The sequence below is a fragment of the Nicotiana tabacum genome, chromosome 18 (assembly GCF_000715075.1).
Source record: "Nicotiana tabacum cultivar K326 chromosome 18, ASM71507v2, whole genome shotgun sequence".
In the NCBI taxonomy this organism is placed as follows: Eukaryota; Viridiplantae; Streptophyta; class Magnoliopsida; order Solanales; family Solanaceae; genus Nicotiana; species Nicotiana tabacum.
In genome coordinates this window covers 157,938,542-157,966,080 of record NC_134097.1, presented here as the reverse complement: position 1 = coordinate 157,966,080, position 27,539 = coordinate 157,938,542, and the positions used below count along the sequence as shown (strand labels likewise).

Here is a 27,539-nt window from a genome sequence, read left to right as displayed (position 1 = left end):
ATCTCCTAGAATACCGTTCTGTAGTCTTAAAGTAAATATGCAGTACAAGAGGATTTCCCCGAATACCGTTCCATAGTCCCAAAGTAAATATGCAGCTCAACCAAAAGAGATAACAGTTATAGCAAGAAAACCTATAGTTTAGACTAAAGTTCAAGGCATAAAAAATAGGTAATTTCACTAAACATGCTGCACAGAGTTCAAATAGGCAGTTAAAACATGTAGGCATGCTATTCTAGCTAAAACAAGATAGTTACATATATATATATATACTAGTATAGTTCAAATAAGGAGAAACGAGTTATGAATTAGTGAAAAAAAACGGGGTTTTACAACAAATAGCCTGTGTACGTACTCGTCACCTCACCTACACGGTGCTCACATATCAAATCAATACCAAATCCTAAGGGGAGTTCTTCCACACAAGGTTAGACAAGCCACTTACCTCGAACAAAGCTCAAATCAATCCAAAACAATGCTCTTTCCATGAATATCCGACTCTGGATGGCCCAATCTAGCCAAATCAATTACATAACGTAAATATAGCTACAAGTAACTAATCTAGCTAATGAAATTAAAGCTAAAGCAAGAAAATTAGAAAAATGCCCAAAAAGCCTCTCCAGGCCCACATCTCGGAATCAGATAAGTCACAAATTATGAACACTCGTTCACTCACCAGTCTAACCATATCAAATTTACTCAAATCCGACACCAAAATCTCGATCAAAATTCCAAATTTTGGCCTAAGAACTTTTCTCAAATTTCTCCAATTTTCACCCTAAATTCAAAGTTAAATGATAAAACTAATGATAGATTAGTGGGATACCATAAAGGAGTTAGTAATTATTACCCAATGACTTCCTCTGAAAATCTCTCGAAATTTCGCCTTCTACCGAGCTCTCAATCCAATTGTGTGATATGAACTCAAAACCCACATTTTTGAACTTTAAATTCTGGCTAGGTACGCCCTTCTTTGCGAACGCGGTCGAAGCTTCGCATTCGCAAGAACAAGCTGCTTCGGACCAAAAATATACTCATCGCGAACGTGATGCACTGGTCGCGAACGCGAAGCTCAACTAGCCTGACACTTCGCAAACGCGGGACACTCATCACGAACGCGTAGGCTATTATGCCTGGAACCCATCTGCATTGACTCTATGCAAACGCGAGGTGCTTATCATGACACGTAGCCTTAGTGTTCCATAACTTCACGAACGCGGGATCAACGTCGCGAACGCGAAGAGCAAACTCCGCTGGCCTATCAGATGGCTTACGCGAACGCGAGACTCCTCTCGCGAACGCGATGAAGGAAACATCTGCAACCAAAAACCAGAAAATCTACTGCTTCTTTAAGTCCAAAAATGACCCGTTGAGCATACGAAACACACCCAAGGCCCCCGGGACCTCAACTAAACATACCAACTAATCTTAAAACTCCATATGAACTTAGTCGAGCTCTCAAATCACAACAAACAATGCTAAAAAAGCACAAATAACCCTCCAATCCAAACTTAATGAATTTGAAACTTCCAAATTCAATAACCGATGCCGCAACCAACCTAACCACGTCCGATTTTTGTATACAAGTAATATTCAACACTAGGGACCTATTCAACTTCCGGAATCAGAATCCAACACCGATATCAAAAATTCCACTGCCGGTCCAAATCTCCAAAAATTTGACTTTCACCATTTCAAGCCTAAATGAGCTATGGACCTCCAAAACACAATCCGGACACGCTCCTAAGTACAAAATCACCTAACGGAGCTAACGAAACCGATAAAGCTCCATTCCGGAGTCGTCTTCACACAGTTCCGACTATGGTCCAAATTCTAAGACTTAAGCTTTCGTTTAGGGACTAAGTGTTCCAAAACACTCCACAAACAAAAACGAAACCTCCCGGCAAGTCACAATAGCAGAAATAGATACAGGGGAAGCAGTTAATAGGGGATCGGGGCTCCAACTCTCAAAACGACCGGCCGGGTCGTTACAAACTTGCATTTTTGTCCCTTCAAATTTTTTGTAATACCTCACACAAATGTTTTTGTATATTTATATCATTTCGGAATTTATCTAATACTAAAAATTTTGAGGACAACATTCCTCTATAGTCGCCCCCAACTGTTATACCATTTGTTGCCAACCATTAATATTTCAGTGACTTTCTGTAGCGACTGCTACAATCGACACAAAAAGAGGGGCCTAAATTTCGCTGACAACCGTTTGCGGTGACTACAGTCGCCACTACTGGTCCAGTTGTCGCCAATTGTATTAGCAGCCTACATTTTGCTAAAAACCTTTTGTGCGACTTCTGTAGTCGCCACTAAAGATTTTGTATGTTGTAGTAACGCCCTACATTTCATTGATAACCTTTTGTCGCCGCTAAAACTTCCGTATGTCGTCAATTATAGTATTTTCACCAACAACCTTTTGAGGCAACCTTCTTAGTCACCACTAAGTACTTGTATGTATTTTTGATGCATTTGTTTAGCGACCATTGTTGCAATGCACAAAGCTAATAAAAAATTAATGGTAATAATGCAAAATGGGCAGATGTGCATTTACATTAGTCCAAGCCTTGGTAGAAAATTTCACAATAATTATATGTAAAATAAAAATAAAAATGATTTGGATTAGCTAATATTTTATATGCGAAAAATAACACTTTAACATATAATCTACCTGGCTTCAACAACTCACACTTTCATGTTTGTTACTGTTAGAGCACTACGTGAAATAATGTTTTTGGTGACAACATTAATGACGACCGTTCCCACAAGTTGTGCTATATTTATTTTTTGCTTCGACCTTTTGTTTTCTTTGTTTTCCTAATGTTTATTTTGGGTGTAATTTTTTAGCCTCTCCGGCATTTCTAAAATGCAAAGGAACGGTGTAAGATAGTTCCAAATAGATGGTTTTGCTTAAATGAACACGCTAGCTCGATTACTACATTGAAAATGAGTAGCTTTATATCAATCAAAATTAATTAACATAGTTTAATCTCATATAAATTGATGATTCCTCTACAAACAAGTAGTATCTATTTCAGATTCTGACAGCCAAAATAAATTAATCATCTGAGCATGATCTACAAAAATTGTACTAGAAATACCAAATAGGAATTTTGTAACATTCTCATTACATCTTTGCAAATTATTAAGAATAAAAATAAACATGAATATATCAGTCGAAAATAAAGACCTTATGTCCTACCTACTGAATTGTTTTTATTTAATGAATTCTTCACTTGTAGGTCAAGGTCCGTGGCCCTTCTTTTCTTCCATTTCCCATTTTATATCAAATTTTTTCTTTATTTTATTTTCTTCTGTTTCCACGTAATTTTCTTTCTCTTTAATTTCGTCTTATTTGACTTAAAAGCCGGTGTGAGAGAATCTTGGATACAGCAAAAACAAAGAAAGCAAACACGTTAATATTCTTTTTCACAAGGGTAGCTTGATTTGGTTTTGTTACATTACAGGCTTGTGCGATCTCAAAAGTAACATAAATGATACAGTAGAAAAAATTCTCTTTAATGTTCAGCCTAATAAAGTCACGAAATTATTTATTTTTATCTTCATTTTTGTTTTCTAAAGCAAACTTTTGCATTCCAACAGTACAACCAGATTTTTTTTTTTTTTTTTTTTGGTAATATAAAAGTAACTGAAAAGGAAGAAAAAAATATATCAAGTTCATCACTTTATAGTAGATGCGTTCACAGTAGCATCCTTATCCTAACCAATCAAAACTTTAAAAGGATTTTTGTAAGGTCTACACACCAATTAATACATTATTCTAACTAATCAAACTCTTTTTTAATTTTCACACTTAAAATATTTTCGTCATGGTCTATACACCAACTAATACGCTTATAGATTTTTTACTTTACTCTAAATTGAATTTAAAATAAATAAGTATTTCTTACTTGACCACAATTAGATAAAATTAATATCCCCATAGTAGATAGTTCTACAGTATGTAGGATTTAATTTAATATATTTATAATAGTGATTATGTTTCAAGGTAGTTCGAGCCAGCTGTATGAATCTTGACTGTTCCATTTCAATATTTGTTCTTGCAGTTAATATGGCATAATATGATGAACGATTAATTACGTTGTTTTTTTCATTAGAACAACTTCACCGTATCAAAATACATACAATATCATTGAAGAAGTCTTAGCGCTCTAAAAATTCATCCCATTAAAGCTTCATATCATAGTAATTGACAACTCAAAATTTGACTGAAAATGACTAGGTGAGCTTCCGGGAATTGATTACTGCAAAGCAACAATAGTAAATTTTCTTGCTTTGTGCTATATATACCTCAGAATTATTCAATAGAGGAACAAAGCAAAGATTTCTTGATCTTTATAGTGCAGAAATGGGTTATGAAAAACTTGCATTGTTTCTGCTATGTGCCCTTCTCTCTAGACTTGCTTTCTCCTCATCCTCAACGTATTTGTGCCCTAAAGATCAAACTCTTGCTCTTCTACAATTCAAACAGATATTTACCATAAATCCTGACGCTTCTCGTTGTTTAAATTCTTATCCAACGACATTATCGTGGAATAGGAGTAGAGATTGCTGCTCATGGGAAGGAGTTAACTGCGACGATACTACAGGCCAAGTGATTGAGCTTGACCTCAGTTGCAGTCAACTTCAAGGCAAGTTTCATTCCAATAGTAGCCTTTTCAAACTGTCTAATCTCAAAAGGCTTGATTTATCTGGTAATAATTTCTCTGGATCACACATTTCGCCTAAATTTGGTGAGTTTTCTAGTTTGACACATCTTGATTTATCAAGTTCAAGCTTTTCAGGTCAAATTCCTTCAGAAATCTCTCATCTTTCTAAATTATACGTTCTTCGTATCCCGAGCAATCGTCCAAATGTGCTTACACTTGGATCTCACAATTCTGAACTGCTCCTTAAGAACTTGACCCAATTAAGAGAGCTTGTGCTTGACTCTGTCAACATCTCTTCCACTATCCCTCTAAATTTCTCTTCTTATTTAACAACTCTACAACTTCCAAACACACAGTTACATGGGACATTGCCTGACAGAGTTTTTCATCTTTCCAACTTGGGATTTCTTGATTTGTCGAACAATTCCCAACTCAATGTTAGGTTTCCAATGAGCAAATGGAATAGCAGTACATCTCTCACAAAGTTATATCTCTACAGTGTGAATTTTACTGGTAATATACCTGAATCGTTTAGCTATTTAACTTCATTGAATGAACTGGAAATGGACTCTTGTAATCTCTCGGGGCCTATTCCTAAACCTATATGGAATCTAACTCGTATAGAGGCTGTGTACCTTTCAAATAACCAACTTGAAGGACCAATTTCCCAGTTCTTCAGATTCGGTAATCTCAAGATCTTATGGCTTAGAAATAACAACTTCAATGGCCGACTTGAGTGCTTGAATGGGACACAACTTAGGTACTTCGATTTTTCGTCCAATTCCCTAACTGGTCCAATTCCTTCCAGCGTATTCTCCCTCTCATCACTATTAAGGTTAGAATTGAGCAATAACCATTTCAGTGGCAAAATTGAAGAGTTCAAGTCCAGAACATTGGAGTATGTTGCTCTAAGCCAAAATCAGCTACAAGGTCCAATTCCAAAGTCACTCCTAAACCAGCAGAACCTACAATTTCTTTACCTTTCTCAAAATAATCTCAGTGGACAGATTGCTTCAACCATCTGCAATCTTAAAATAAAAGTGCTAGATCTAGGAAGCAATAATTTACAGGGAACAATCCCAGAATGTTTGGGTAAGATGAATAGTACTGCGGTTTTGGATTTTAGCAATAATAATCTTAGTGGGACAATTCAAGCAAATTTTAGTATTGGAAACCTCCTCAGAGTCATTAAATTGCATGGGAATAAGCTAGAGGGGCAAGTCCCAGGATCTTTGATCAATTGCAAGTATTTGCAACTACTTGATTTAGGTAACAATGAGTTGAAGGAAACTTTTCCAAAATGGTTGGGAATCCTACCAAATTTGAGGATTTTAAATTTGAGATCAAATAAGTTGCATGGGTCTATCAGAGTTTCAAGGAATAGAAACTTGTTTCCACTACTTCAAATTATGGATCTCTCATCCAATGCATTTAGTGGGAATTTACCAGCAAATCTTTTTAAGATTTTCCAAGCCATGAAACTTATTGATGAGAACATGAGTACACCAAGGTATGGAGGAGGTAAATATGATTCTGTGACAATTATAACAAAGGGATTGGATCGTTTATTTGTTCAAGTTTTGGCTACAAACATAGTTATTGATCTCTCAAAGAATGAATTTAAAGGTCAGATTCCAAGTTCTATTGGAGATCTCATTGGGCTTCGTACGTTGAACTTGTCTCACAATGGATTAGAAGGTCTTATACCAGCATCACTACAACACTTGTCTGTACTTGAATCATTAGATCTCTCATTTAACAAAATTGGTGGAGGAATTCCACAACAACTCGCATATCTCACATCACTTGCAGTCGTAAATCTCTCACACAATCATCTAGTTGGATGCATCCCTAAAGGAAATCAATTTGATACTTTCGAGAACAGTTCATACCAAGGGAATGATGGATTACGTGGATTTCCACCCTCAAGAGGCTGTGGTGATGACGGAGTAACACAAGCGACAACTCCAGTTGTGCTAGATCAAGGAGAAGAAGAAGATTCATCAATGATCAGTTGGCAGGCGGTTCTCATAGGTTATGGTTGTGGACTAGTTATTGGACTGTCCATAATATACATAATGCTGTCAACTCAAAATCCATTATGGCTTTCCCGGATGGTTTTAGAATGGGAAGCTACAATCGTTACGAGAATGAAAAAACACAAGAAAAGACATTAGTGTGTTTAGGTATTCAGCTTGATCTCTATGCAGATTCTTTTGATTATTGATATTTTATGATCTAATCATTTTAACTCTAATTCTTAATTCATTTTTGAACATTGCAGGTTTCAAGTCTAATAAGTTGTTGGAGATGCAAATATAAGTCTTTGTCTTTCACAGTTTATTATGATGTTTCATGAAGTGTTTGTTACCATATGAATAAGGACATGATTTTTCTTCCTTTGAGACTCAAACCTGATTTGTTTTCATTTATCTATAGTTTGTTGCATAGAAAATAGTTTGCGTAGTTGCGTAGCTTTCTAAGTTCTTCTGCTTCTTCCTTTACAGCCTTTTTGAGTCTTCTGCTTCCTTGTCTTATGGGATTGCATTGCAGCAATTCTAGGAGTCCTTTCCTTGTGAGGCATATATATCTAAGAGAATGACCCAAGAGTTGCCTCATGAATCAAGCTTAGAATAGTAGCTAAATTCATTTTATTCCTTACGAATTGCTTCCTTCAATCTTCCTTGATTTGAGACAATCTTGGTTGATTGCTTTCTTTGTTCCAATCTTGGCAGATTTGTAACGACCTGGCCAGTCGTTTTAAGAATTAAAGCCTTGTTCCCCTATTAACTGCATTCATCGTGTTTGTTTCTGCTATTGTGAATTGTTGGGAGGATTCGTTTTGAGTTTCGGGGTGTTTTGGGATACTTAGTCCCTAAATGAGAGCTTAAGCTTTAGAATTGGACCATAGTCGGAGCAGTGTGAAGAAGACTTCAAAATAGAATTATGTCGATTCCATTAGCTCCGTTGGGTGATTTCGGGCTTAGGGGTGTGTTCGGATTGTATTTTGGAGGTCCGTAGTTTTGTTAGGCTTGAAATGCCGAAAGTCGGGGTGTCAATGGTTCAGTTCGGTCGGTTATTTTATAAAATTTGTATCATACCAAATTTTTAGTTATTTTATTATGTATAACCAAAATTAGACTTTCTAAAATTGTCTCAATCATGTCGGTTTCTTGTCGGTATCGGTACGGTACGGTTCGGTTAATTTTCGGTATTTTTTTAAATATCAAGTAAAAATCACTAATAAAAGTAGAATGCAATAACATACATACTTTATAGGACTTCGCAAAACTCTCTATATATTTTACTATTTAACAGGTGATGAATTAAAAAACATGAAAGATGGCCAGAGTATTATACAACAACATAAAAGAAACTAATGAAAGACAAAGAATATATAAATCACACGAATGAGAAGATATTAACCAAGCTGTGATTCAAGAATAAAGTATATGGAAGATTAAATATGCAAAATAAATTTAAATCACACGAAATGAAACATATTCAATGCATTGTAGTTTGTGTCACGACCCAAAATCCCACCACATGTGTCGTGATGGCACTTAGTCTCTAAGACTAGGTAAACCGATTATAATAACAAATCAATCCATTTTCTTTTAACATATAATTATAATACAAGCTTCGAAACCAAAAGTGGAAACAAATATAACAACTTCCCAAGACTGGTAATACTGAGTCAGAACTCTAACTGAATATATGGAATGATCTCGAGGACCGAATATACACTACTGTTCGAATAAGAAATTAACAATATAATAAAAATGGAAAGACTCCAATGGACTGCGACGACCAAGCAGCTCTACCTTAAGTCCTTGCGATCACACTCTAATTTTGTCCGAGTCCGATATCTCCAATACCTGGCTCTTTACCGAGTTAGGCCGATATTCCAAAATAGCCTTCTTGCTCGAATTTACCTCCGGACAGCTCGAACCCAAGTCAAAGTCGAGAAGAATTCCTCCAAAATCGCCCCAAAACCGAGCTCCAAAATCCTAATCGAAAATGGCAAGGTGACTGATTTTTTGGTCCTTGAATGTTTCTGTTCCAAGTTTCAAGATAATCACGAGAGGTCGAAATGTTGGAAGCTCTAATGGCATCAGCAATGTTCACAGTTTCTGTGATCATTCCAGCAGCTAGCTTGCAGTTCAGGCCACTAAGTAAATGGTCATGGAGAAATGACTTCTGAGTGCAGCAAAGATCGTAGTACTTGGTCCGAATGTGTGCAGGGATCTCAGAGTCTATGATCAAACCATCTATAAGAATGTTAAAACCAGAAAAGACCTTCACTTTTTTGAATTCAAGTCTTGATTCAGAAAATCTAATGCCTCAGTCCGCTTCTGCGTCTTCAATACATAGCACCTGCGATTGCGCAGGTGCGCAAGACAGTCCGCATCTGAGACCTCCCTCCAACTCTGCCCAGGTCGCTTCTGCGATGAACTTGCCGTAGAAGCGAAGGTATCAGTTGCTGCCCAGAAACAGCAGAATTTCAGCAGCTTCAAAAAATTCTAAAATCGATCCGTTAGTGATCCAGAATCCAACCGAGCCCCTCGGGACCTTAATCAAGTATACTAACACGTCTTAAACTACAATACGAACCTAGTCGAAGCTTCAAACCACGTCAAAAAATGCCGAAATTACAAATCGCGCATCGAATCGAATTATGAGTTTTTCCAATTTTTATATTTCGCGCCGAAACGTATCAAATCAATCTGGAATAACTTCAAATTTTATACGCGAGTCATAAATGACGTAATGGAGCTGTTCTAATTTCCATAATCGAAATCCGACCTCGTTATCAAAATTCCACCTTCGGTCGAATTTTTTAAAAAAAATCTTCTATTTCCAACTCTCGCCAAAATGCGTCGAATTACCCTACGGACTTCCAAATCTAAATCCGGACATACACCTAAGTCTGAAATCACCATACGAAGATATTGATGTCATCAAAATTTCATTCCGGGGTCGTTTGCTTAAAAGTCAACTCTCCGGTCAACTCTTTCCATTTAAGCTTCAAAATGAGAATTGTTCTTTCAAATTAGATTCCAAATCTTCCGAGAATCAAACTCAACACACACGCGGGTCATAATACATATTATAAAGCTGCTCGAGACCTTAAGTCGCTGAACGAAGCTTTAATTCTTAAAACGACAAGTCGGTTCGTTACAGTTTGCTACTCATAATCGCTAGAATACCATGTGTCTTGCTAACAAATATGCTGAAAATTATTTAGTTTCAATAGGAGTAGTATAATAATTTTGTGAATTAGGATTTTGAGTTTAATTACTCGTTGGCTTTTAACTATTTTTATAATTCCAATGCCCAAAAAAAAATATTAATGCTTTATTATTTTTAAACTTAATATATAAATATATTTTCTACATGTAAATTTATTCGGTATGGTTCAGTATTTTTTTTATTTATTTTCAAAAAATAAAAAATCTACCCTAATTATCGGTACGGTTATAAATTTATATAACAACCTATGATTTTATTGAAAGAAACCTAAAAATCAGTACGGTTCGGTTGGTGTAGTCGATTTTTAAATATCCATTGACGCCCCTACCGTCCTGGATATTTTGCCTTCCATTGTTGTCTAACTTAGACTTGAGCTTTAACAACTTCAGTGGCCAAATTGAGGAGTTCAAGTCGAAGACACTAGGACACAATCAGCTGCACGGTCCTATTCCAAAGTCACTTCTAAACCCTAGAACTTCTTCTCCTTCCGCATAATAATATCAATGGACAGATTGCTTCAAGTATTTGCAATCTAACATCACTGACAAATCTGGACTTGAGAAGTAATAATTTGAAGGGAACTATTCCACAATGTCTAGGTGAGATGAGTGAATTTGTTAAGGTTTTGCATATAAGCAAAAATAATCTCAGTGAGACAATTCCAACAAATTTTACTACTGGTAGCCAACTCAAAAGCTTTAGATTGCACAGGAATAAGCTGGAGGGAAATATTCCACAATGGCCTTAATCAATTGCAAGCATTTGGAAGTTCTTGATTTAGGTGACAATGAGTTGAACGACACATTCCCACAGTGGTTGGGAACTCTATCAAATAAGTTGCATGGTCCCATCAAAGATTCAAGGAATAGAAGCTTATTTGTAGAACTTCAAATTATGGATCTCTCGTCCAATTATCCAGATTTTCTTACCATAATTAATTTTCCTATCTCATGAAAGAAAGGACAACATATTTACCATAATTGAGTTTTTCTTTTCCTAGAAGGAAATTAAAATATAATTTTTCCATATTTGGCTAGTCCCTTTTCTTGTAGGAAAAAGTTTGGAGTTCTATAAATTGAGGATCCATCCTTCTTATTCAGCAACATCCACAATGTAGCCACATGTGGTTTGAGAGTTATATTTAGGGGGAGAACCTTACGGGACAAGTGTTAGTATGTCACTTGTGTTTGCCTCTTCGTGAGGTTGTTCTCTCGATATTTAGTGCTCTCTTTTATTGTGATGATGTCATCACTTGTTTTAGAAATGAATTCTGTATTCCGAGGCCTTAAAAACCTCTTTCAGCATCACCTCGATTTGTGTGTGTAGTCCGGGCGCGTAGCCGGAAAGCCAATATGTGAAAATTTGTGAAAAATGATGAATTTTGACTTTAAAATAAATTAATTTGACTTTGGTCAATATTTTGGGTAAACGGACCCGGACCCATAATTTGATAGTCCCGGAGGGTCCGTGGGAAAATATGGGACTTGGGCGTTTGCCCGGAATCGAATTCCGAGGTCCCAAGCCCAAGAAATGAATTTTTGAAAGAAATTATTTTGCTGAATAAATTATGAGTTTTTGAAAGTGAAATGTGTTTGAAACCATTGGTATCGGGCTCGTATTTTGGTTCCGGAACCCGATACAGGTCTTATATATGATTTGAATCGAACCTGTAAAAATTGGTAAGAAATGGATTTGAAATGATGTGAACCGGACCTTATTTGAGAAATTTGGCAAGTTTGAAGTTCTTAAGAAATTTCATGATTTTAATGCTAAATTCATAGTTGTTGATGTTATTTTAGCAATTTGAATGCATGAGCGAATCCGTACGATATTTTTAGGTTGGTGTGCATATTTGGTTTGGAGCCTCGAGGGCTCGGATGAGTTTTGGATAGGCCACTGGGTGGATTTTGGACTTGGAAAATTGCAGATTTTTTAGCTGGTGTGATCAGGCCTGCAGGCTTCACACTGAATCGCAAATGTGAACAACCCAGGCCAGCCCTTATCTCGCATTTGCAAGATACCCTTCGCAAATGCAAAGTTTTCATTTAATGCCTGAAGCCGCAAATGCGACTTATATGTCGCAAATGCGAAGTCGCACATGCGACATTTTGTTTGCAAATGCGAAAGTCTCAGAAATCCTGAAGGGTTCGCAATTGGTCGCAATTGCGACATCGTTCATAACTTAGACGCATTTTCAACCATTTTTCACATCTTTTCAAAACATAAACTCCCTAGGGCGATTTTTCAAAGGCAACTTCTCTTCCTAATCGATAGTAAGTCAATTCTAACTCGTTTTCTTCAATCATTAACATCTTTTCACATGATTTCAATTCAAAATCAATGATTTTCATGGGGAAAATTGGGTGTTTTGGGTAGAACCTAGGTTTTTTAAAAATTGGGGATTTGGACCTCGATTTGAGGTCCGATTTCAAAACAAATTATATATTTGGGTTCGTGGGGGAATGGGTAATCAGGTTTTGGTTCGAACCTCGGGTTTTGACCATGTGGCTCGGGGGCGATTTTTGACTTTTTGGGAAATTTTTTAGAAAACTCATTTTCATGCATTAGGATTGATTCATTTAGCATTTATTGATGTAATTAAGTAACTTGTGGATAGATACGAGCGAATTGGTGGTGGAATCACGAGGTAAAGCGATAGTAGAGGCTTGAATTGTGTTTGTGGCATCGAGGTAAGTGTTTGATCTAACTTTAACTTGAGGGATTAGGAGTTGTGTCTTATTTGCTATGTGTTAATTGTGGAGTACGATGTATAGGCATGGTGACGAGTATCTATACGTCGGTGTCAAGCATGCCCGTGAGTCTTGTATTGTAGTTGTTATGACTCTGTTGTGGTTTATTGCGCTTCACATGTTATTATCATTATTGTTCCTTTGCCGGGATGTTGTCTTGATATTATTGTTCCCTTGCTGGAATGTTGTCTTGATATTATTGTTCCCTTGCCGGGATATTGTTGGAATATAATTGTTCCATTGCTGGGATTCTTTTGTGATTGTTGTTGATTTGTAAATGGGATCGGGTGGCACGCCGCCACGGAAATATATGAAATGGGAGCGGGTTGCACGTCTGCAACGAGATATATGAAATGAGAGCGGGTTGCATGCCTGCAACGAGATATGTGAAATGGGAGCGGGTTGCACGCTTGCAACGAGATATATGAAATGGGATCGGGTTGCACGCCTGCAACGAGATATGTGAAATGAGATCGGGTTGCACGCCTGCAGCGAGATATGTGAAATGGGATCGGGTTGCACGCCTGCAACGAGATATGTGAAATGGGATCGGGTTGCACACCTGCAACGAGATATATGAAATGTGATCGGGTTGCACGTCTACAACGAGATACATGAAATGGGATCGAGTTGCACGCCTGCAACGAGATGTGAAATGAAAGTGAACTCTACATTTGTTTTCCCTATCCTTGTTAGTAATTAGATTTCGGTTTCTTTATATTCCTCTTGATATTCTGTTATTATCTGTTACTCCCCGTAGCATGTTTCCCCCGCACAATTTTAATTGTGATTATCTGCTTCTATTTCCGCTGTATATAATTTAACTACACAGGTTTATTTGGTAGTCTGGTCCTAGCCTCGTCACTACTTCGCCGAGGTTAGGCTGAGCACTTACGAGCACATGGGGTCGGTTGTGCTGATACTATACCCTGCACTTTTTGTGCAGATCCCAGTATTGTAGACTTCGGACCATAGTGAGGTTGCTGCCTTCGGTCCAACAAGCGACCCGAGGTAGTCCTGCAGGCGTCCGCGGGCCTTGGGGCCACCTCCTATCTTTCCTTTATCCTGTTTCCTTTACTTATTTCAGAAACAGTGTATCTTTTATTTTTCAGACTCTGTATGTAGTATTCTTAGACCGTCTGTGAAACTGTGACACCAAATTCTGGGTAGAGTTGTATTTAGACTTCCGCAGTTTGTATTAAAATTAATTATCAGATTTGTCTTCCGCTTAATTATTTTTGCTATTTGCATGATATCTACTCATCACTGTTAATGGTTTAAAACTGGAAAAGGTTAAGTAATTAGAATAATTTGGCTTGCCTAGCTTTCACCAGTAGGCGCCATCACGGCTCTCGAGGGTGGGAAATCCGGATCGTGATATTTATATAGTGGATTTCTCATCTCCGTCGTGGATGTAGGTCAATTGACCATACCACGTTATATATTTGTGTTTCTTTTGGTATGTTTCTCTTTGTTGTATGATTTATCGTCGTTAATGTTATGCTTTACTAGCTTCCGCGACCTAATCTTTCGATCCAAACATTATTAGCAAGTCTTTTTGAGAATTTCGAGGCCATGAAAACAATTGATAAGAATATCTTCTTAATTATAATTATAATGCATCTTTGTCAATTACAGTTAAGGGATTGGATCTTGAATTTCATCAAGTTTTGATTGAAAACATGATTATCAATTTCTCAGAGAACAGATTTGAAAATCAGATTCCAACTACTATTGGAAATCTCATTGCACTTCTTGCATTGAACTTATCTCATAATTTCTTGGAAGGTCTTATACCAATGACACTACAACATTTGTATGTACTTGAATTATTGGATCTCTCATTTAACAAAATTGACGGAGGAATTCCACAGATATCTCTCACATCACTTACAATCTTAAATCTCTCTCACAATCATCGTGTTGGATGCATCTCTAAAGGACATCAATTTGATACATTTGACAACAGTTCATACCAAGGGAATGAGTTACGTGGATCTCCACTCTCAAAAGTGTAATCAATCGAGGGAAAGTGAATCGTCTAGTATTTGTTGGTTTCGGGGGATGAAAAATCCTATTTGAATTAAAAGATATTTGAAATTCGTTTATTTCCCTCACGATTGGAGTTTCAGTTTGATGCGTTTCATGTAACAAGGTTGCGTGATAGAAAAAAATTTTTTTGATGGTCAAGTCCTAAAATTTCGTTATTTTTATTTTATTCATTTAAAGTAGATTTATCTAGAACAATACATTAAAGAGAATAGGGTCAATTTAAAAAATGACCGTTTAATTTTATCTTTTTTAATGGTAAAGTCACAAAACTTCTTTATATCTCATTAAAGTAACTGAACTTTATTCACTATAATAACGCAACTGTAAAACTATTTCTTGGATGGTTGTTACTCATTGTATCGTATCTTATTGTTACTTTAAATACAATGTTTGTTTTGGTTGTTATCGTATTATTAAATCCGTCGTTACATAACGACGAAATGTGCCATTTTATATAACGACTGATTTGGTGTGGTCGCATCGTTACCTTGTATTTTTCTCTCAATCTCACCCTTCATTATAATTAAATATTTTATTTATCATTTTTCCTATATTTTCATATAATAATTTTACCTCGTATTATAATTTTTCTTTATAATATTGCAAGTTTATTCTTCATATTGTTTGTGCGTGATATCATGAAATGATGTCAAACGATATAATCTATCCATACATTATATTCATAATATAATATAATACAATACAATATAATACGATACATTATGAAACGATATGTAACAACCATCCAAAAACAAGTTATATGTTGCCGGAAAGAAAATCGACGCAACTATTTCACAGTCATTGGACAAAGTTGTTGGGAATTGTTAATGCTATTTGTTCGAATGATGTGAAAAATAAAAGGTGCCTAAGTCTAAAGGTGTCTTGGACATAAGTGGGACAGAGGGTATGGGCAAGTTCTCTTGGATAGCTAGAAATATTCTTTCTCATTATTATATAAACTAGTTACTCGGCACGTGTGTTGCACGTGTATTTCGAGTCTTGTAGTATACAATATGGTAAAATAATATCAATATTACTAAATCAAAATATTAATTAAATAATTATACATGAAATATTAAAGTACAAGCTGATTATTTGTCATGATTTGCCATGTAACCTCCATGCATTAGATGCAACACTATAAATAATAAAGTACAAGCTGAGTATTTGTCATGATTTGCCAATATGTAACCTCCATGCATTAGATGCAACACTATAAATAATAAATAACGAAATATTGAGTTGACGTTTGTTCTTATTAAATAATTATCTTTATATATAAATAGAGAGAGATACTATGTGGAAACCAAAAAGAATAAAAGAATTATGGATCAAAATGATGAAGTAAAAAATACAAATTCAAAATTTGAATGCAATGCCAACAGAAGTTGTTTTCATACGAATGAAAGCTCTAAATTTGATATTCAGATTGGCACACATGCAATAATACTTTTTCGACAAATAAAAACTAAATTAATTTATAGTTTATTTCAATCTAAATAAAGATAACTAATCTTTTTCGACTTTAATTTTCTTATTTGTTATTAGACGTTGATCTTTTTATCCACCGCTCTTGTAGTTATAGTAATGTTATTGAACTCCTTTTTCCATGAAAAAGAACAAGTCTTTTTCAAGAAGTCGTGTGCAGTAATTGACAAATAAGATGGAGAATTAAAACACAATTAATAAAATCTTCCTGTTAGAGCCTGTTTGGCCAAGCTTTTGGGAGGCCAAAAGTACTTTTTTCCCTTAAAAAGTACTTTTTAAAAAATTTGAGTTGTTTGTCCAATACAGAAAAGTACTTTTTGCCAGCAGCAGAAGCAGTTTTTCTGTTTTTGAGAAGAAGCAGAAAATTCTAGCTTCTTCCAAGAAGCAGAAGCAGAAGTAGAAAATTAATTTATTCAAGACAAAACTATCCTTACCATAAATTTATATTTTTCAAATTATCCCTTATTAATTTAAGTTTTTTCTTTTCATTTTTGTTTCTAGTTTTTACATCCTATTAAAATTAAATATATCATATATATGAATCATATTGTAACTTTTCAAAAAATTTATTGACTTTTCTTGTTTTTGATCTTTTCTTTGTGAATGTCTCGTAACTTCCAAATTATCTTCTTCTTCTTTCACACTAAATCAAATTATCTGCATCTTCTTTGGATTATCAATTCTCTTCCTGCAAATAATTATTTAGAATTTCTTCTATTATATACTATTAGTTCCCGAATCTTTAAAACAGTTATCAAATCTGATTTGTGAAAATGACCTACTAATAGGTAATAAATTTACAATTATATTGCATAATCTATCTATATATTATTAAAAGAAGAAGAAAATGCATCCATATTGGCAACCTCACAATAGGCCACTTGGCATTTTAGGACAAAGTTAGTGAGGTTAGGTAATAATTAGTTTCTTTTTGAATTTAAATTTTAAAAAATAAATAAATTATACACTTATGTGTTGTTAATAATTAGTTACCCTTTTTTGAATTAGAATTTAAACATACTTAACTATTTCTTTTACGATTTTTTTATATATTTAAAATTATTTTTATTTTACGCTCAATGCCATCTTTCAAGTTTGACATTCAAAACTATTTCTTTTACGATTTTTTTATATATTTAAAATTATTTTTATTTTACGCTCAATGCCATCTTTCAAGTTTGACATTCAAAATCATCTAGTTACAACTACCATGGCTATACATAATTTCATCCGACAATATTCTTTTACCGATAATGAATTTAACTATTATGCTAATGAAGACATTACTGCAGAGATTGATGAAGGAGATCAGCCTTCTGATATTCCTTTAGAAATGCGAGGCAAGTCTTCTACTAATATTGAAGTATTGTGTGATAGAAGTTTCATGAGGGATTATCAAGATATAGTAATTTGTGGATAGACTTCTAATTTATACTGATTGATGTTATTTTAATGACTCAAATCATCATATAAAATAAGTAATTATACTAGATAATATATACTTTAGTATAACTATATATGTAAAATTGATTTAAATCTTTAATATGTTTTCTTACTTTATGTTTTATATTTAATTAAATAAAATAAAAAAACAATAAAAGTCTCTTACGATAAATATTTAAGTTCATTTTTTTGTTTAAAAGAATTACACGACATTGGTACTATCCTTTTTGGTAATTTGACACTCAAAGCACTTTTGAAATGATTGGCCAAGCACAAATTAATTACCAAATGTTCCAATAAGTACTTTTTAAATGAATTTGCCAAACACAAACAGTTTTTTCTCAAAAGTACTTTTTAAAAAAGCACTTATGAAAAAATTAATTTTCAAAATAAGTCAAACGGGCTCTTAGAATAAGAAGTGTAAAACCAACTTTGTTGAGCATAAAAAGCATTTTAAAGGAAGAATTACAAATAAATTTATTCTTTTCTTTTTAAATGCAATTACGTCTTGAGGTGGCGTTGTCCTTTCATACATACCCCCTAGTTCTGCACAGCTATGCACAAAATTAACTAACTTACAACTTCCCCCGATAGTCTATTTGGAAACAGTCTCTCTACCCTAGGGTAGGGGTAAGGTCTGCGTACACACTACCCTCCCCAGACCCCACTAAGTGAGATTATACTGGGTTGTTGTTGTTGTTGTTGTTGTACAACTTCCCCCAATAATAGAATTTATTCCAAACATTGACATTTATTGTTATTTTCACTTTGAAATCATCCCTTTGGCTATGGAAAATTGTAGCACCGCACGTGATTCCTATGTAGAGATTTGCTCGGCCTTGTTCCAAATGTTCCATAAACCAGTGATGACAGTTGAACCAATCGATGTCATATATATGACCAAGGCGTCGGTTCGGCGATTAATTTCCATTTTGTTAACTCTAACCATAGACTTAATATCAATTTCTATTTAAAGGTCATAAAAATGAATACTAATGCATATATTCCCCACAACCCAAGAAATCTTCGTAATTTTATAACCACTAATATTTCAATCCAGCAAAAGTTGCAAACCAATGCACATATTAGTTACTCTACTTTGAAAAGCAAATGATTGGCCAACAACCAAACTGGAAGGATAGAACATACGGAACATCGTAAAAAAGTTTAATCTCTAGGGTTCTTAAGTAATTAAAGCTGGCACCGTTTCATTAAATGTTCTAAACCAGGCGACGTTAAAAATTGTAGGCACTATTTTCTTTTTTGACTTTAATAAAATAAATATGGTATTTAATTAGGTAATTAAGAAGGACATTTTTGTAATTTAACTTTTAAGTTTTAAGGTTCCCACTTTTAATATAGTATAGATAGATAGGTTATTGTACAAAGAAAGAAAGATATTGAAGATTCTCCATAATTTTTCTCATGGTATAAGAGCATCACTAAGATATATATATATTTTTTTTTTTACAATTTTCTCTTGTTCTCCTTCTTCTTTGAATCTCCATCAATACAAAGATGGTTGAATCAGACACTGAAAATATTTTTTCTGATCCAAAAATGGCTGAGACATTGGCTGATAAAATAGATGCTTGTCATCCTTATTTTCTGAACAACTCAGATTCTCCGGGAATGAATCTCATCAATATAAACTGATGGAACTAGTTATGCAAACTGGCATAGAGGCGTCTTGATATATTTATCCGCTAAAAACAAGCTTGGATTTATTAATGGAACTTATATCATGCCAACAGATCCACCGATGCAGGATCAATGGAGGAGGTGCAATGACATGGTCATTGCTTGGTTGCTTAACTCTCTCAGCAAGGACATTGCAGAGAGTGTTATTTACTCTCAAACGGCTGAAGAGTTGTGGAATGAGTTAGAGCAGCGTTATGGGCAAGCTGATGGGACTAAGTTGTTCCAGTTACAAAGAGAGCTAAACAACATCAACCAAGGAACTAATGATGTGGCAGGGTATTTCACTAAGCTGAAGAGAACCTGGGATCAAATGAAGGTCCTAAATACTTTTATGACCTGCAACTGTGATTGCAAATGTGGTGCAAAGTCACACAACCACAAGATGAATGAGGACCAAAAGCTAATACAATTTCTAATGGGGCTGAATGATGTTTACAGTGGAGTAAGAGGTAATATCTTGATGATGAAACTACTTCCCACAACTGCACAAGCTTACTCAATCATCTTGCATGAGGAAACTCAATGGGAGATACACTCAGGTAACCATGTCTCTACTGAATCTATTGCTTTTATGTTGACTGGACAGAGATATGGAATGGACAAAGGAGAAACATAGAGAACAAAGGAGAAAATCAACTTTCTAACTCTGATTTGAGGAAACACGAGTTGTACTGCAGATATTGCAAAAAGATGGGACATATTAAAGAAAAATGCTACAAGTTGGTTGGTTATCCGGAACATTTCAAGTTAAGCAAACAAAGGAAAGGGGGCTATGGAAACCATCAAGTCAATGTAGTAAATACCGAAGAAGGAGATAGTGCAGGTACTAGAGCAAATGCAGTACTAACTTCAGTCAACAGTCAAGGCTTTACCAAAGAACAATGTGAAAAATTAATCCAAATGTTCCGGACAGTGCACGAATCTAGTGGATCAACCTCAAAACCTGAACCTGGTGTTAGTGCTAACCTTGCTGGTACAAATTTTGTTCTACACACGTTTACCTCTTTCTTTTCCAACCTTTTTCATAATACTTGGATTATTGACTCAGGTGCAACACAACACATGACATATGATAAGAACCTACTTCATAACATAAAGAAACTTTCAAATCCCATCTTTGTTAATTTACCAAATTCCTACAAAGTAAAGGTTACAATGGTTGGAAGTTTGTTCTTGTACTTAGATCTTGAGATTCATAATGTGCTTGTTGTCCCTACATTCAAACACAATTTGTTGTCAGTATATCAACTTTGTAAGCAAGTTAATTATATTTTGATGTTTACTAAGCATGGGTATTTTATACATGCCCCTTCAATGAAGAGGCATCAACTTTTTGGAGAAGCAAAAATAGGTCTTTACTTGCTGAAAGATAACACTTCTCAAGACTTTTCAAAGCTCCATGTCCAAGTTTCTTCAGTTGCCGGTCAATTACCTAAGTGCAATGCCACAGAGTCCTGTCCTTTTGTGTCCAAGTCTGCTTGTTCTAAATCTTTAAGTCATGTTTGTTTTGAGTCTTTATGTCCTGTCTGTCATGAAAATTTGAATGAAGTAATCAATGAAATTATTCCTAGTTGCAATATTTCTACTATTGAAAGACTTTGGCACAATAAATTGGGACATCTCTCTTATCATACAATGAAGAACATTACAGGAATTCCTATTACTTTTAGAGAACTTAAAGATTTTCCTTGTGAAATTTGCCACATGGCAAGACAATCTAAACTACCTTTTGCAACCAGCACTATTAAATCCAAGAAGTGTTTTGACTTGATTCACATTGATACATGGGGACCTTATAACACTCCAACATATAAAGGAGAAAAGTATTTTCTTACTATAGTGGACGATTTTTCTAGAAGTATTTGGACCTATCTCCTTTCCACAAAATCAAATGCCTTTCCTATTTTGAAATCTTTCCTTGCCCTTATTGAAAGACAATTTTCTGCCAAAGTGAAAGTAATAAGATCAGATAATGCTTATTAATTAGGAATAGGGAACATTCCTAAAGATTATTTTTCTTCTCAAGGAATAATTCATCAAACCACTTGCGTTGCAACTCCACAACAGAATGGAGTGGTTGAACGCAAACATAGACACTTGCTTGAGACTTATAGAGGTTTATTATTTCAGTCACATGCCCCAAAGAAATTCTGAGGTGACTGCCTTCTTACTGCAACACATTTGACTAATAGGTTTCCTTCTAAAGTTCTTCAAAACAGGTCTCCTTATCAAGTAGTCTTTGGAAAACAACTAGATTATTCTTATTTGAAACCTTTTGGATGTTTGTGTTTTATATCTACACTTTCTAGAAATAGGGACAAACTAGATCCTAGGGCTTTACCAGGTGTGTTTTTAGGTTATCCATATGGTAAGAAAGGATACAAAGTTCTTAGTCTGCAATCAAATCAAATATTCACTTCAAGAGATGTGAAATTCATTGAAAATATCTTCCCTTTTTCATACTCAAAACCTATGTCACATTTGTTTCTTGCTTGTTTTCCTTCATCTACTGATTTAGTAGATCAACCAATGATAATTCAAGGAAAATCTACTTCACATGAACCCTCATCACTCAAAGACACCATATCTCAGTCACATGAATTGTCGGCCACTTTGAGTCAATCCCCTGAAGTTTTCTATGATATAAGTTTTAGTCCAAATCAATACTCTAGGTCTCCTGGAACTTCCCCTATTTTTGATGAAGTGTTATCTACAGCAGAAGAATCGGTTTTACGTAGATCTGATAGAATACATAATGCACCTAAGTATTTATCAGATTATATATGTAACTCTGCTTACTCTGTGATTTCTCCTAACCCCCTTTTTTTTTCCTATTCACTCATTTTCTTTCTCTGCTTTAACACAACAAAACAAAGATAAAATTAATTTCATATGTCAGATTGTAGAGCCTACTTCTTACCAGCAGGCAATGAAGCACCCAGGTTGGCAGGATGCCATGAAAAAAGAATTTGCAGCACTGGATTCCAATCACACTTGGGATGTGGTAAAGCTTTGCCTTGTAAATGGGTGTACAAAGTTAAGTTAAAGTAAGATGGATCCTTGGAAAGATTAAAGGCTCGATTAGTTATAAGAGGAGATATACAAGGAGAAGGAATTGATTATACCGAGACCTTTTCTCCGGTGGTAAAGATCACCACAATTAGATGTATTTTGAGCATAGCAGTTAAGAGGAGTTGGATTTTACACCAACTCGACGTCAATAATGCCTTTCTACATGGTGATCTGGATGAAGAGGTTTACATGAAATTTCTTCCTGGTCTAGTAGGTCCTCCTTCACACGTGTGTCAACTTCAAAAATCACTATATGGATTTAAACAGGCATCACACCAATGGTATGCTAAATTATCTTCTACTTTTGGCACTAGAGGATACACTTTATCTTTGAATGATTACTCTCTCTTTTTAAGACTTCTGGGAATCTCATCACCATTTTGGCTATCTATGTCGGCGACATCTTAATAACTGGGAACAATCAAGAAGAGATTGATGAAACCAAACATTTTCTTGATGCCGAATTTAGAATAAAAGACTTGGGAGAAGCTCACTACTTCTTGGGTTTGGAGCTTCTTCGAGAATCTGTAGGATTAGTCATCACTCAACAAAAATTTGCTCTAGATCTTGTCTCTGAGTTCGATTGTTAGAAGAACGACCAGCCTCAAGCCCTTTGGATCCAATTATCAAAATTTCAGCTAATTGCGGCACTCCTTTGAAGGATCCGACAATATATCGGCGACTCTTAGGGAAGTTGAATTTCTTGATGAATACCAGACCAGATATCGCATTTGTTGTTCAAACTCTAAGTCAACATATGCAATCCCCTTGCACTGGGCATTTTCAGGCAGCTCTACATACTCTAAGATATCTATTTGGAGACCCAGGACTTGGATTATTCATGTCTCCGGATCCCTCTTTTCAGCTCTTGGCCTATTGCGATTCCGATTGGGCATCTTGTTCTGATACACGACGATCTGTAAGTGGATTTTTAATAAGTCTTGGAGGCTGTCCGGTGTCATGGAAATCAAAGAAACAGCCGGTTGTCGCCCTTTCTTCGGCAGAAGCAGAATATCGTTCTATGCGTCGGCTTGTTGTGGAAATTAGTTGGCTTGTCCGCCTTTTACAAGATCTTTCAGCTCCTCCCTCCTTACCTGTGTCACTTCACTGTGATAATCAATCCGCTATACATATAGCTAAAAATCCCTTCTTTCATGAACAAACCAAGCATATAGAACTTGACTGCCACTTCGTTCGTGAGAAATTGCTAGATGGGTTGATTTCGCTATCCTTCGTTCCTTCTTCTTCCCAAATTGCAGATATAATCACCAAAGCCTTATCTGGCCCTCTTCACCGATCAATTATAAGCAGGTTGGGAGTCCGATCTACTGGATCCCACTTGAGGGAGGGTGTTGCCGGAAAGAAAATCGACGCAACTATTTCACAGTCATCGGACAAAGTTGTTGGGAACTGTTAATGCTATTTGTTCGAATGATGTGAAAAAGAAAAGGTGCCTAAGTCTAAAAGTGTCTTGAACATAAGTGGGACAGAAAGGTGTCTTGAACATAAGTGAGACAGAGGGTATGGGCAGCTTCTTTTGGATAGCTAGAAATATTCTTTCTCATTGTTATATAAACTAGTTACTCGGCGAGAGAATGTGCACATGTTTATTTATGCACTATCTTTATGAGTTTATTTTTAACTTGATTTGTAGATCAGTGTTGATAACATTCAACAGGTAAGTTTTTCACAAATGCTTATTTTTTTTTCCATTTACTTGATAAGTGCACCCAAGAGAATGTGCACATGTTTATGCCCTATCACTGAATAAGTCTTAATGCTCTAAAAAAATCTTCCCATTAAAGCTTCACCACAAAATGTGCATATGTAATTGACAACTCAAATTTTGACTGAAAATGACTAGCTGAGCAACAGTAGTAAATTTTCTTTGCTTTGTGCTATATATACCTCAGAATTATTCAATAGAGGAACAAAGCAAATATTTCTTGATCTTTATAGTGCAGAAATGGGTTATGAAAAAATTGTATTGTTTCTGCTCTGTAGACTTGCTTTCTCCTCATTTGTGCCCCAAAGATCAAGCTCTTGCTCTTCTACAATTCAAACAGATGTTTACCATAAATCCTTTTGTTTCTGCTTCACTTTACTGCTACGCATCTTCTCCCAATTCTTATCCAACAATACTATCATGGAATAGGAGCAGAGATTGCTGCTCATGGGAAGGAGTTAAATGTGACGAGACAACAGGACAAGTGATTGAGCTTAACCTCAGAAATGGGTTATGAAAAACATTGTCGTACGTTGATCTAACACAAAATCAGCTGCAAGGTCCTATTCCAAAGTCACTCCTAAACCATCAGAACCTAAAAAATATTCTCCTTTCTCAAAATAATCTAAGTGGACAGATTGCTTCAACCATCTGCAATCTTAAAACAGACGTGCTAGATCTGGGAAGTAATAATTTACAGGGAACAATCCCAGCTTTAAAATTTTGCACTTTTTCATCCACTCCTCTCTTTTTCTTATAGATCCATCTACAACCTATGGGTTTGACTCCAGTAGGTGGTTTTACAAGATCCCAGACTTAATTGGAGTACATTGACTCCATTTCAAATTTCGTAGCATCAACCCATTTATCAGCATCTGCTTCATGTAGTGCTTCGTCGTAATTAATAGGTTATGTATTAGGCTCTTCAGGGATTCTATCATAAGATTCTCCCAAGAGCGCAAACCAGAGAGGTTTTTTAATAATTCTTCCACTACGACTAGTCACTACAGGTGGAGGCTGATTTTGTTGTTGGATCGAATTATCATTTCCTGGAACTGAAGCTTCAATGTTATCCTCCACACCTTGCGGTGCTGGGATATCATTAACTTCTTCCTGGAGTGCAGGTTGCTCAACAATCTGAGGTTGCTCTACATTACTCCCACTACTTTGGGGTAGTGAGGTTCCAGGCAATTGCTCTTGTGCAATCTGCTGCCTATTGACATTTCTCCCACTACGATAATGCAGTGGTATGTCAATACTGGCTTCTGGGATACGTTCTAGAGATGAGTGTTTAGTTACTCCATTGTTTAATTCCTGTAAAACTAGTTTACTTCTAGGAATATGGTTCGTTAGATAGTCATCTTCTAAAAATCTGGCATTTGTCGTAACAATTACCTTCTTTTCGTTAGGACAATAAAACAAACCGCCTTTTGTTCCTTTTGGATATCCAATAAAAATGCATACTTCTGTCCTTGATTCCAATTTATCCGCTTTTCCTTTCAGCACATGTGCTGGACAACCCCAAACCCGAATATGTCGTAAACTTGGCTTGCGCCCAGTCCACAATTCGACTGGAGTTGAAGGTACTGACTTTGAAGGAACCAAATTTAGAATGTAGTTTGTTGTTTCTAAAGCATATCCCCAAAAGGAAGAAGGCAAATCGGAATAACTTAACATTGATCTAACCATTTCCATAAGGGTCCTATTTTTTCTTTCTGCCACACCATTTTGTTGTGGTGATCCTGGGGCAGATAATTGAGATGTAATTCCATTATCTGATAAGTATTTTATGAATTTCGCAGAAAGGTTTCACCACCTCGATCAGATCGCAATGTTTTGATATATTTATCATGTCGTTTCTCCGTTTCCATCTTAAATTCTTTGAATTTCTCAAACATTCAGACTTACGTCGCAACAGATAAATATATACATATTTTGAGTAATCATCTATGAAAGTCACAAAATACTCAAAACCACCTCTTGCTTGTATATTCATAGGACCACACAAATCAGAGTGAATTAATTCTAGCTTATCACTGGCCCTATTTCCTTTTGAGGGGAAATGTCTCTTGGTCATTTTGCCTTCTAAACAGGATTTGCATGTTGGTAGTGACTCCACTTTCAATGAACTCAAAGGTCCATCTGAGACCAATCTCGAAATCCTATTTAGATTTATATGGCCTAGACTTAAGTGCCATAAATAAGTTTGACTCAATTCAGAAATACGTTTTCTTTTATGTGGTAGATTAATGTTATTTAGTTCTTTTGGTTGTTGTAGCATATGAGGAGATATATCAAGAATAAAAAGGTCATGTACTCTAGCATTAATGTAGATAAAACGTTTATTAAATTTAATAACAGCAGAGTTATTAGCAAAATAAACATTATAACCAGCATCCATTATTTCAAAACCGAAATCAAATTCCTTCTAATAGAAGGTACATAGAGAACATCTTTTAAAACTAAAACTCTATCACTACTAAACGAAACTCTAATATTTCCTAAAGCTAAAGTTGGTGCTGGCTCGCCATTGGCTTGAAAAACGCAAACTTCATTCTCACGTAGCCGCCGCGTTTCCTGAAACCCCTGCAAAGTAGTGCAGATATGATTAGTGGCTCCCAAATCTACACACCAAAACATGGTAGAAATAGCCGCTAAACAAGTTTTAACGACCTTTAAATTTGAATTACCTTGCTTATTCAACTTTGCCAGATAGGCAGGGCATTGCCTCTTGTGATGCCCAGGTTACTTGCAATGATAGCACTTGCCTTTAGGCTTTTTCACACCAACCGCACCACCAGGCGCCAAAACCTTTTGAGCCTTCTTCTTTTTCTTATTGCCTTTCGACTTAGAAACTGAAGCTTTCTCAACATTGAGTGCCATAACTGGAGCTTGTTGTTTGATAATTGATTCTGCCGCTTGCAGCTCATTCAATAATTTTGCTAGTGATAGATCCATTTTGTTCATATTATAGTTCAAGCGAAACTATTGAAAACTATCAGGCAGAGTCTAAAGGACCATCTCAACTTGAGACTCCTTATCAATCACAGCTCCAAGGACCTCCAGTTCATTCAGAAGACTCATTATCTTCAGAACATGGTCTCTGACCGATGATCCTTCAGCCATCTTGGTGTTCAAAAGGGCTTTCATGGCTGTCTGCTTAGCTGTACGATTTTGCTCACCGAACATCTCTTTGAGACTTTCGAGCATATCATAAGCAGACCCCATAGACTGATGTTGATGTTGCAAAACATTCGCCATAGAGGCAAGAATGTAACATCGCGCCATCTCATCAGCCTTAACCCATTTGTCATAGGCTTTAACCCGATCATCAGTAGTATTTTCAGGTTTTTCTGGGCACTCCTCAGTGATTAC

At 35.7% G+C, this 27,539-nt stretch overlaps 1 protein-coding gene and 1 pseudogene across 1 annotated transcript; both read left to right on the top strand.

Moving 5' to 3' along the window:
- Nucleotides 1-27,539, top strand: part of LOC142172782 (U-box domain-containing protein 1-like) — a 175,313-nt pseudogene that overhangs the window by 24,514 nt on the left and 123,260 nt on the right.
- Nucleotides 4,350-7,078, top strand: LOC107796827 (receptor-like protein 9DC3). Its single transcript, XM_016619649.2, has 2 exons — nt 4,350-6,865; nt 6,964-7,078. The coding sequence occupies exon 1, from the start codon at nt 4,379-4,381 to the stop codon at nt 6,854-6,856; it is 2,478 nt and encodes an 825-aa protein (XP_016475135.1). The 5' UTR covers nt 4,350-4,378; the 3' UTR covers nt 6,857-6,865; nt 6,964-7,078.